This window comes from Tursiops truncatus, chromosome 10, assembly GCF_011762595.2.
Source record: "Tursiops truncatus isolate mTurTru1 chromosome 10, mTurTru1.mat.Y, whole genome shotgun sequence".
NCBI classification, from domain to species: Eukaryota; Metazoa; Chordata; class Mammalia; order Artiodactyla; family Delphinidae; genus Tursiops; species Tursiops truncatus.
In genome coordinates this window covers 30563897-30576560 of record NC_047043.1, presented here as the reverse complement: position 1 = coordinate 30576560, position 12664 = coordinate 30563897, and the positions used below count along the sequence as shown (strand labels likewise).

The following is a 12664-nucleotide window of genomic DNA, read 5'->3' as shown; positions in this document are numbered from 1 at the left end:
CACGGGTTCGTGCCCTGGTCCAGGAAGATCCCACAGGCCGCGGAGTGGCTAGGCCCATGAGCCATGGCCGCTGGGCCTGTGCATCCGGAGGCTGTGCTCCGCAACGGGAGAGGCCACAACAGTGAGAGGCCCGCGTACTGCAAAAAAAACCACAAAAAACAAAAAACATGTAGACCTATGTGGCTAATACAGACCTACCCATTTTACACAGAAGGAAACTGGGGCTTGGAGAGATTCAGTCCCCCATATGGGTACACGAACCTAGGAAATGAAGGGATGGGATTAGAACCCAAACTTGCTTGCTTCCAAAGCCTGTGTTCCTTCTCGGCCACCAAAGAGCACAAGAGTTTCTTAAGCAACCCTAGAGCTGTCAGGAGATCTTTTATTGTTTAAAATCACTTTAGCCGTTTTACAGGAAAAGGGTCAAATGAGGAAACAGAGACACTGAGAGGTCCAGTAACTAGCCTAAGGTCTCACAGCAGCCTTTCTCCTTGGTCATAATCGTATGTACACATTTCCCTGTGTCACTGTAGTGCATGCATGTGCCACTCTTGCTGCCAACGCCATGTATCATCCGGTTAAGATGCCATGGGTGTTCCAGCCCTTCCCTGGTTGATGGGCATTCTGTTCTTCCTACACACTTATTAGAGAAAGGTTGGATTGTAGGTGGTTGTAAAACTGTCTCTGAGCTTCCTAACCCATACATCACTTCCAACCATAAAACTGGCTTTATTTATTTTTTTTTTTGCGTTATGTGGGCCTCTCACTGTCGTGGCCTCTCTCGTTGCAGAGCACAGGCTCCGGACGTGCTGGCTCAGCGGCCACGGCTTATGGGCCCAGCCGCTCCGCGGCATGTGGGATCCTCCCGGACCGGGGCACGAACCCGTGTCCCCTGCATCGGCAGGTGGACTCTCAACCACTGCGCCACCAGGGAAGCCCTATTTTTGAAGGGGAGGGTAAAAAGGGAAAAAAAGAGAGCCCTCTTAGATAGCTTTCTTCCTACTTCCCTGCCTTTTGTGCCTAGTTCCACAGAGTCTGACACCGCCCTCGATGTAGAACCAGGGAATTATACACGTTACACACATTATAGCCAGATAGAACTATACACATTATAGCCAGATAGTGCCTGGGGGGCGGTTCACAGTGTTTTGTCATCCAACTACATTGTGACGCTGGGAGCAGTGCTGATGGAAGGATTTCTGATGTCTTGCAGAAGATGGGCAGCGTCCGGAGTGGACATTTTACCCAAGGCTTAGCAGCAACATCCACACCTACCATGTTGGAAAGCAGTGTTTCTTCAACGGGGTCTTCCTCGGCAACAGGAGGTCTCTATCAGAGAGGACGATGGACAAGTGCTTTGGGAGGAAGAAATATGGTAATGTTTTCCTCCTGGACCTTAACTATGCAATGTTCAAACATACTCCTGAGTCATGATTCTGCAGGCCCAGCATCACGTGGCTGGGGGCAGCCCTGCGGGGTCACCAGGTCACCCAAGTGCAGCCAGGAAGATAGGAAAGCGAAGGGGATGGTTGGCAGATTGCACTTTTTGGCATAGAACTCACAACATATGCTGATCTACATTTTTGTTTTTCTCTGGATTTCATAAAATGCTAATGTGACATTTAAGTCATCAGATAAGTTCTCTCAGACACTTATTAATAGAAACCTCCACTGAAGTCCGAGGAAAATAATTCAGGTTTCAATTAAATGCTGCCTGTCATATGCATTTAAATCGTACTTTAGATTCTCTTTTTTTTTAAAGTGCATTCTTTTTTAAAAATATTAATTAGTTAATTTATATTTCGGCTGCGTTGGGTCTTCGTTGTGGTATGCGGGCTTCTCATTGCAGTGGTATCTCTTGTTGCGGAGCATGAGCGCCGGGCACCAAGGCTTCAGTAGTTGCAGCACGTGGGCTCAGTAGTTGTGGCACGTGGGCTCAGTAGTTGTGGCACGTGTGCTCAGTAGTTGTGGCTCACAGGCTTTAGAGCTCAGGCTCAGTAGTTGTGGCACACGGGCTTCATTGCTCTGTGGCATGTGGGATCTTCCCGGACCAGGGCTGACTTCCCGCTCCTAATTGAGATGCAGCCATAGGGTGGAACAGGAAGGATTTATTTTTTAATTTTTATTTATTTATTTATTTTGGCCACACTGCGCAGCTTGTGGGATCTTAGTTCCCCAGCTAGGGATTGAACCCCGGGCCACAGCAGTGAAAGCACAGAGTCCTAACTACCGGACCGCCAGGGAATTCTCAGGAAGGATTTATTTAACTGGTTTATGTATGAAAACAACTGAGAAAAATCAAGAAGGGATTAAGTTTAGCTTTCTGTTGCTTAGGCATGCTCTTGGCTACAAGTAAGAGAAAAATCAAATTATCACAGACTTAAATCATAAGATGTTTATTATGTAATTAACAAGAAGCTTCGACAGCTAGGTGACCTATATAGTCTGGTTGCCCAGTGATGTCATCAAAGATGTAGGCTCGTTTTGTTTCTTTTTGTGTGTGTGTTACCATTCTTCGTAGTGTTGGATTTTCTTGTCTTGATGCTTGTCACCTTATGGTCACAAGATAACTGTCGCAGTTCCAAGAATCATTTTTATATTCAAGACATGAAAAAGAGGAAAATCTCTTGTTGCCTTCCCCTTTTAGAAGGAAGGAAAAGTTTTCCCATATGGTCCTTGGGAAACTTCCTTCCACTCGTGTCTCACTGGCCAGAACTGGGCCAACTGCAAGTACGTATCAAAAGTAAATGAGATTATCATGATGATCCAGATCCTAACCCTAACCCATCACTTCCCTCCTAACTCGAAAGTAAACATTGTCCTGAATTTTGTGTTTATTATTCCTTTTCCTCCCTCCCTCCCTCCCTCCCTCCCTTCCTTCCTTCCTTCCCTTTACTGTTTTTATTGTCTTGTCTTCCCAACTAGATAAGATTCCCTATTCTCTAACCTTGAATTTTCCAGATTAAAAAAAAAAAATTGGGGGCTTCCCTGGTGGTGCTGTGGTTGAGAGTCCACCTGCCGATGCAGGGGACACGGGTTCGTGCCCCGGTTCGGGAAGATCCCACATGCCGCGGAGTGGCTGGGCTCGTGAGCCATGGCTGCTGAGCCTGCGCGTACGGAGCCTGTGCTCTGCAATAAGAGAGGCCACAACAGTGAGAGGCCCGCGTACCTAAAAAAAAAAAAAAAAAAAAAAATTGGGATGCGGGTGGTATTAGCCTAGTCCTAATTTCAAATAATAATAACAACTGCTACCATTTCTTTTTTTTTTTTTTTTGGCCATGCCATGTGGCATGTGGGATATTAGTTACCTGACCAGGGATCGAACCTGAGCCCCCTGCAGTGGAAACGCAGTCTTAACTAACCACTGGACTGCCAGGGAAGTCCCCATTTCTTTTTTTTAAGCATTACGTGGGTATACTATTTTTATTTATTGACGTTTAAATTTCACCATTAAATATGGAACAGAAGTATGTGCTGGCCCTATGTTTAGATTTTTGAAATAAAGATAAATGGATAGATAGCTTTAAGGGTGCAACATACTAAACATTGCACAATATATATTAAACAACTTAGATTATACCTTTATACATTTAGTAGCACAAGTATAGGGATAAGCCATGCAGTTGAAGGAAAAACCTGTTCAGGACTGAACAGAGAGGTCCTTGGTTGCTGACAGAATCTCCCCTTGACTTCAGACTTGAGACAAACCAAGGAGTCTGTCAATATACAAAAACCACTGAATTCAGGACAAACAGTAGCCACTGGGTAGATGCTAAGGAATTGGCTCTTGCTAATTCGGATTGTGGGGACCAGCCTGAAGGGTTGGCTGGATTCTGGAAATGCTGCAGCTCAAGTCCAGGATCTGTAGATTAGAAGAGCAGTCTAGAGACAGAATGGTTAGTGCATTCTTCAAAAAGCTCTGGTTTTCCAAACAAGTTCCTAGGATACTTTCCCCAAACAGGGTGCTACCATTTCTTGAGTGCTGATTATGTATACAGATTATTCTCATTCAGTACTCATGATAGCTATGCAAAGTAGACATTTGAAATAAACAGTTTATAAATGAGGATTCTAAGGCTTAGGGAAGTTAAACTGCCCAAGGGCACAGAACTAGAAATTGCAGAACTGAATTTGGACTCAGGCGTGACTGATTTCACAGTTCAAGCCCTTCTCACCACTTCTTGTTGTCACCTGACCTTTACTTGTCAGTAACCTGGTTTGGGTTTCAAAAGATAGGGTCACTCCGCTCTCCTTGCTTTGAATCCTCAGCATTTCATCCTCAGGAAGCACTCAATGTACAGATGTGGTTGATGTTATTTCCCTGCACTTAAGAGCTAATAAAAAGTTTAGCTGAAGAGTCTTAGCTATTGAAAAGGGTTTTGAAAGAGTAAAAAATAGAAAATTAAAAAATCAAGTACTCCAGTAACTCAAGTACTTCCACCAATTGTGCAAATGGCTTTTCTGAGTTAGCTAGAGAAATTTGGGCAGGTAGGAAACAGCTTATTCAAAATCTTCCCCAGCTCTCCCTTTGGCTTGTATCTTGTGAATACAGGTGAATGGAGCAATATCAAAACAAGCATTTAAAAATTAAAAAGAGGGTCCTGTTCATTGGGTGTGTGAGCAAAGAAGGAGGTTGTGCTTCCAGCCATGCATCCTTGCTTCTGATCCCAAGGTGGTTAGTCTTGCAGTCCAGGATTATTCCCTTAGGAGATGCATCTGGTGTAAGAGGTGCAGGTTTAAACGACCATCCTGTACCAGGCTGACTCCATGTGGTTAGTTACTTATTCCTGGGGCGTTGGAAGCGGCTGGGTTGGGTGTCAGAGCATGGGCTGAGGAAGCAGTGTTTGCTCAGCATCAGTAGACTTTTTCGTGACTCCTCTTCACCAGGAAGGCCACCTCCTACTGCTACACTACCCTAGTCTTTGAGTCAGAAGGAGTAGCAGAGCCCTTATTAGTTGATTTCCTCCTGAGAACCAGTTGGAGAGGCAGAGCCCCAATTAGAGCTGCTAATCCCGGAGGGATTCAGGGATTCAAAGTGCACTAATGTTCAGGAATGAAAAGATTTCAAGTCAGAGTTCATGCTAATCATTTCAGATACTTTTGATTCACCATTCATTTTAAACCAAAACATCCCATCCAAATCTAAGCTATTCTTCTTTCCCAGGGTGAGGTAATCATAACAACACCTTTTATTAATTAATTAATTTATTTTTGCTGTGTTGGGTCTTCGTTTCTGTGCGAGGGCTTTCTCTAGTTGTGGCAAGTGGGGGCCACTCTTCATCGTGGTGCACGGGCCTCTCACTCTCATGGCCTCTCTTGTTGTGGAGCACAGGTTCCAGACGCGCAGGCTCAGTAGTTGTGGCTCACGGGCCTAGTTGCTCCGCGGCATGTGGGATCCTCCCAGACCAGGGCTTGAACCCGTGTCCCCTGCATTGGCAGGCAGATTCTCAACCACTGCGTCACCAGGGAAGCCCAACAACACCTTTTAAAAAACGTCTCAAACATAGGCTCGTACTTTATTTGTTTTTTTTAATCTGTTTTTTTACAATTTATTTTTAATTTTATTTTATTTTAGGCTCACACTTTTCATCTCTTCAAGGTGAGACAATCACAAACAGAACATTAAGATACCTATATGTACCTCATAACAAAACACTAAATTATCCTGTTTCCATTGTCATGTCAATTCTTATGGCAAATCTGTGGATCATCTTCAGCCCTTTTTATGATTTTGTTTTCAAACTCCATTCACAGTTATTGATCCCAGGAATGGAATCCCAAAGGTAACTCCAGGAGATAATCCATATATGTGTCCAGAACAGAGTAAAGGCTTCCACAAAGCAGGATCAACTCTCCCGCCAGGGAATTTTTCAATGTAAGTGTATGTTAATACTAGGGTTATTTAGTTAACTTTAAAGGAATTGTATTTCTTTCTACTACATATAAATTATATTTTACAAGGGGTGAATCTCAACAAGACATATTTGGTGAGAATTTCTAAAAAAAATCTGTACCTAGTTCCTTAGTGTATGCACATGTACATGTGTGTAATTGAAATCATACACAGGATCTTGACTACAGAAAGGTGGTTGTTAATTTTGTTCCTGTTATTATCAACAACTATGAAGACTTCAATTTTCATACTGAATCAGATTGTTGATTAGCGACTACTATTTGGATTGACTTGTACTTGCAACTAAGCATTGAGGAGAAATGGAGGGTCATTAAATTAAAAGAGAAAACAGTTGATATAGTACATTAAAAATATTTTAAAAAAATCAATCATGATCCAAAGAAAACAAAACCACTAATTTGAAAAGATACGTGCACCCCAATGTTCATAGCAGCATTATTTCCAATAGCCAAGATATGGAAGCAACCTAAGTGTCCATCAGCAGATGAATGGATAAAGAAGATGTGGTATATGTACACAATGGAATATTACTCGGCGGTAAAAAAGAACGAAATTTTTGCCATTTGCAACAACATGGATGAACTTGGAGGGTATTATGCTTAGTGAAATAAGTCAGACAGAGAAAGACAAATACTGTATGATATCACTTATATGTGGAATCTAAAAAGTAAAACAAACTAGTAAATATAACAAAACAGAAACAGACTCACAGATATAGAGAAAAAACTAGTAGTTACTAGTGGGAGGGAGAGGGGCAAGACAGAGGTGGGGACTAAGAGGTACAAACTACTATGTATAAAATAAATAAGCAAAAAATAAATAAATAAGCAACAAGGACATATTGTACAGTACAGGGAATATAACTGACATTTAATAAGAACTATAAATGGAGTATAACCCTTAAAAATTGTGAATCACTATGTATACACCTTAAACATATTGTAAATCAACTATACCTCAATAAAAATTAATCATGTTTGTTTTAATGATGTTTACTAAAAATGGTAAAAAAATAATAAGAATTATGGCCCTTAACAGTTTTGAAGCCCATACGTAACAATTAAAACCAGAAAATAAGACATTTTATTGAACACAATGATGTATTGATCTCTTTGCCGTAGAAACCACACCAATCTTATGGTTGCCTTTTCTGTTTTTCAGAATGCCTTATGAAAAGAAATTTGATACATTTATTCCACTTGAGCCTCTTCCACAAATTCCCAAGTGAGTTCTCTCAGCATGTTTCATATTATCCTATCTTTATGAAAATATCAATTGTTTATTTTCTCCTATGGAGGAGCTCATAGACACCTAACACATAGGGACCTTTTGAATCCCAGCAGGTGGGTGAGGCAGTTTGAATGGAGGGTTTTTGGTTTCGAAGGTCAAGTGTCTGTGGAGTCTGGCAGCTGGGCTGCTCACATCTTCAGCGGGTATGATTGACAAATACCAGATGCCATGTGTAGTCCTAGGTGTGCACTGTGAGGGGTTTGATGTGGAGCAAAAAGTCAGGGTCCCTGCTTTCCAAAACATAAGACTTTGTTAGAAAAGACAGGGCTTTCCCTGGTGGGGCAGTGGTTGAGAGTCCGCCTGCCCATGCAGGGGACACGGGTTCAAGCTCTGGTCCGGGAAGATCCCACATGCCACAGAGCAGCTAAGCCCATGTGCCACAACTACTGAGTCTGTGCTCTAGCCCGAGAACCACAACTACTGAAGTCCACGCACCTAGAGGCCGTGCTCTACAACAAGAGAAGCCACCGCAATGAGAAGCCCGCACACTGCGATGAAGAGTAGCCCCTTCTCACCGCAATTAGAGAAAGCCCGCACACAGCAATGAAGACCTAATGCAGCCAAAAATAAATAAATAAATAAATAAATTTATTTTTAAAAAAAAGAAGAAAAGAAAGGCATATGCTTAAATGAGTGCAGCCAGGGAGGACGGTTAGAGTTTGAAGAGGTAGAGAGCAAGCTATTGGAGTATTTCTGTATTTGAGGGAAGTATCACTCCTCTGATCTTATATGTTAGCTCAGCTCCATTCTGAACCTTATACATTTTGATATGCAGGTTATCCTTATTTTTTGAAGAATTCTGCAGTTCGCATTGGTACTTTCCTTTTGGTTAAAGAATTCCTTAATAGATAGATTTTGAATTTCCAGGTAAGAGAGCTTTTTGGTTTTTATTTTGTAATTCATTTTTACTTTTATCACCTTGTGATCAGAAAATATTGTTTTTATTATTTTTACTTTATGGAACTTATCAAAATTTTCCCTGTGATCTAATACACGTTCGATTTTGGGACTCTCTCCGCATGCATCTGAAAGTACATTCTATTTCATCAGGATTCGAAGTTAGATACATACCCAGAAGATTTATCTTATTGATTATTCTGTTTAGTCCCTATATTTTCTTACTCATTTTTGTTCACTCATTTTGTCCACTTGGACCAAGAGTTGTTGTGTTATAATGTCCCAATATTAGTGTGTTTCTATCTTTATTGTTTTTTTTAATAGATTTCTTTTTTTTAAAAAAAATAAATAAATTTATTTATTTATTTTTGGCTGCGCTGGGTCTTCGCTGATGCATGTGGGCTTTCTCTAGTTGCAGAGAGCGGGGGCTAATCTTTGTTGCAGTGCGCAGGCTTCTTGTTGCGGAGCACGGGCTCTAGGCGCGCGGGCTTCAGTAGTTGTGGCTCACGGGCTCGAGAGCGCAGACTCACTAGTTGTGGTGCACCGGCTTAGCTGCTCCGCGGCATGTTGGATCTTCCCAGAATAGGGCTCGAACCTGTGTCCCTTGCATTGGCAAGCGGACTCCCAAACACTGTGCCACCAAGGAAGCCCTATCTTTATTGTTAATTGTAGCCATTAGCATTATAAAAATATCTTTCTTTTTCTCATTTAATGCATTTGTCCTATGTTATACCTAGCCAGATATTAAGATTACAACTCTTACTTTGTTTTGTTTGCATTTGACTAATATTTCTTTGCCCATTCTTAGACTTTCGAATCACTTTGTTTTAGGTCTTTCTCTCAGACAAAGAATTGGATTTTGCTTTGTGAGCCAATTTGAAAATTTCTTTTCTTTAAGAGGTGAATTAGGGCCATTTGCATTTATTGATTTGACAGATTTGATTTCAATTCTATCATAATAGTTTATGTTATATGTATTATGTGTATTATATTTACCCTGAGTCTTTCACTGTTTTCTTTGATTATTTCAACAAAAGTTAAAAAATTGTTTCTTCTGATGTTTAGGAATGCTTGTGTTCTTATCCTGCTGGTTCTTTATGCTAATATCTTTCTATATTGCTGTTCGTCCTGCTTTTCTTTCTGGCCACTGCCTCACGGCATGCAGGATCCTTAGTTCCCTGACCAGGGATTGAACCTGTGCCCCCTGCAGTAAAAGCACAGAGTCTCTTTTTTTTTTATACTTTATTATTATTATTTTTTTAATTTTAATTTTATTTATTTATTTTTGGCTGTGTTGAGTCTTCATTGCTGTGCATGGACTTTTCTCTAGTTGCGGTGAGCGGGGACTACTCCTCGTTGCAATGCACGGGCTTCTCATTGAGGTGGCCTCTCTTGTTGCGGATCATGGGCTCTAGGCGCTCAGGCTTCAGTAGTTGTGGCTCGCGGGCTCCAGAGTGCCGGCTCAGCAGTTGTGGCGCATGAACTTGGATGCTCCATGGCATGTGGGATCCTCCCGGACCAGGGTTCAAACCCATGTCCCCTGAATTGGCAGGCGGATTCTTAACCACTGCGCACAGAGTCTTAATCACTAGACCGCCAGGGAAGTCTGTCGTCCTGCTTTTCTTACTTGGGCTTCTACTATTGGGTTGTCAGCTTTAAATGATAACCATTACTCCCACCTATTGCTATGTGTGGTAATACTCCAGCAGGTTTATCAGGGTATTTTCTCAATCATGATGCACTTCTCCCTAAAAACATGAAAATTTTAGCTGCCAAAAGGTGAAAACATTCTTCGTCTTCCTGCTCTGACTCATCCCAGGAACCTTACTTCCTGGTACCTCTCAGAACCCACATGCTGCAGCCCAGCATATGCCCTTTCAAATCTCAACAGACCTGGGAGGACGCTGGGTGTCTGTATTAGCTGAGGTCCCGGCAGAAAGCAGAGACACACTCAGGTGGGATTCTGAAGACAGTTTAATGAAAGGACTGTTTACCAGTGTGTGGGCAGGTTGAGGAAACTCACATGGGAGGGCGGAGCACCCAGGGGCTCCCACCAGTGGGAGACTCTTACTACTCCTAGATCTGAACAGCAGGAGGAGGGCCCATGGTTCATAGAGCAGCAGGAGATGGAGAAGGGCTGTCTGAAAGGACCTGCGGCAGAGGAGAATACAGCAGCTCCAGAATTGGGGTACCTCAGGAGATAGGGTGGGAGCTCAATAAGACATACCCCAACCTTTGTCTTTCCACCTTCTGATCTCCTGTTGGTGCCTCCCATTAGCCAAGCCCAGCTCAAAGGTGGGGGCAGGGAGGAGTCAAGGTGATGCAGGCTACTGGGGTCAACTTCTTGGGTAGAGAGGGATACAAAAGAGATCTGGGTTTGGGGCGGGGGCAAATGGTGAAGACTAACACGGTGTTTGATTTTGATTTTTTGCAGCATGGGAGGCCTTCTTACTTTTGGAGGATGTAGTGCCTTGTCTGCTGAAGGTGTTTGTAAATTTTGCATCAGACAAACTCAACTCAGGGTATTCTTTTCTTCCCACAGCATGCCTTTCTGGGTGAAGGAGAAGGCCAACAAGCTGAAGAATGAGATAAGAGAAGTTGAAGAGCTTGACAGTTGGCAGCCAGCGGTCCCCTTGCTACAGAGTTTGCTACCTGTTGGTGGGTCAAAGAACCTTCAAAAAGTAGCATAGGGGGCTTCCCTGGTGGCGCAGTGGTTGAGAGTCCGCCTGCCGATGCAGGGGACACGGGTTTGTGCCCCAGTCCGGGAGGATCCCACATGCCACGGAGCGGCTGGGCCCATGAGCCGTGGCCGCTGGGCGTGTGCGTCCGGAGGCTGTGCTCCGCAACGGGAGAGGCCACAACAGCGAGAGGCCCATGTACCGCCAAAAAAAAAAAAAGTAGCATAAAAACTGGAGGCAAGCCCAGAAGAGCAGCCTTTTGAGAGGCTTCACAATGGAGACGAGAGAGGCAGAGAGCCTCTCCCAGAGTGGATGGTGACCTTTTCCCTGAGATGGCCCTTGGGCAGATGTCATGGCCATGTGTCACCGTGTGTGGTTGAGAACTGTTAGTCTTGTAATGGAGCACAGCCTTTAACTCCGTGCCTCTATCCACAGGTTCTTTGGACTTTCCAAGACAATCTTGAACAGGAACAGGTCCAGGAAGCAAGCACTGACTGTCCTCTGGAGAGCCTTTTCCTGTTAATTGCTTCTGTTGGTGCGACTGTTCTAAATCAAATGTTTGACTTGGATGCAGAATCACTGTGTTTTGCCTCTTTTAACTTTTTTGTTTTGGCGGCGCTGCACGGCTTGTGGGATCTTAGTTCCCCGACCAGGGATTGAACCCGGGCCCTCCGCAGTGAAAGTGCAGAGTCCTAACCACTGGACTGCCAGGGAATTCCCTTAAGTTTATATTTTGAAAACTGTCAAACTGATAGAAAAGTTGCGAGAATCATACAACAAACAGACACCTACATAGTCTTCACCTAGAGTCTACAATTAACATTTGTCTAGAGTTGTACACATTCTCTTTTTCTCATATTATTATTTTGCTCAATATTACTATCAATTTTGATAAATATATTTATTTATTTTTGGGTGCGTCGGGTCTTTGTTGCTGTGCATGGGCTTTCTCTAGTTGTGGCGAGCAGGGGCTACTCCTCGTTGCGGTGCGCGGGCTTCTCATTGCAGTGGCTTCTTTTGTTGCGGAGCATGGGCTCTAGGCGCGCGGGCTGCAGTAGTTGTGGCTCATGGGCTCTAGAGCGCAGGCTCAGTAGTTGTGGCGCACGGGCTTAGTTGCTCTGCGGCATGTGGGATCTTCCCAGACCAGGGCTCAAACCCGTGTCCCCTGCATTGGCAGGCGGATTCTTAACCACTGCGCCACCAGGGAAGTCCCTTCTCAATTATTTGAGAGTGAGTGGCAGACATTATAACCCTTTACTCCTACATACCTATATACTTCAGTAGGTATCTCCTAAGGTCAAGGGTAATCTAGTGGTTCACTGAGAACCTGATAGCTGTGCGGGGCTGACATCTGGGACATTTAGGAGTGCCCATCTGAGTGCAGGGCACCACTTGGTCCTGCCCAGCCCCTGATGAGACCAGGCCTGCTGCCTCCACGGGGTCTTTGGACTCATTCCCTCTCCCTTGACCAGCCTTGACCTTGGCTGGTTTGGCCACACATTGCCCCCTGCCTTGGCCCCTCTCACATCTTTATGCCCTGCGACTTTTCTTCCCGTCTGGGCCTGAAACGCACTGAACAGCCCCCATCCCTTGCAGTAAGGAGCTCTGACCCTGATTTAGCACATCTACTGGCCAAGTTCCCAGTGGACTCTGGGGAAGGACTGGGAGCCCATTTGAGATGCCTTCTGTCCTTCCAACACTGGGGAACTCCAGGAGGGGTTGTGGCCTGAGCCTCCCTGGGGGATGGGGCGGCCACTACTGACTTGAAGAGTCAACACTGAGGCTCCCAAACCTGGACTTTGTAAGAAATACATGCAAATTAATCATTTCTTGGTGCACATGGAGGGACCCTGCCTCATATCAAAAGAAGTCAAAAATCCCAATG

General features: G+C 43.9%; 1 protein-coding gene across 4 annotated transcripts in view; it reads left to right on the top strand.

Annotated features, from left to right (window-relative positions):
* The window catches only part of SPATS1 (spermatogenesis associated serine rich 1), a 53946-nt gene extending 42259 nt beyond the window's left edge, over positions 1-11687 (top strand). For 2 of the 4 annotated variants that reach the window (XM_033864147.2, XM_033864149.2), the window contains exons 6-9: positions 1214-1375; positions 5755-5875; positions 7076-7138; positions 10644-11687. In XM_033864147.2, coding sequence (XP_033720038.1) covers positions 1214-1375; positions 5755-5875; positions 7076-7138; positions 10644-10791 — 494 coding nt within the window. In that variant the 3' untranslated portion in view covers positions 10792-11687. The remainder of the gene's footprint in view (positions 1-1213; positions 1376-5754; positions 5876-7075; positions 7139-10643) is intronic. The other 2 variants (XM_019949951.3, XM_033864150.2) reach the window with 2 other exon arrangements.
* The last annotated feature ends 977 nt before the right edge of the window (positions 11688-12664 follow it).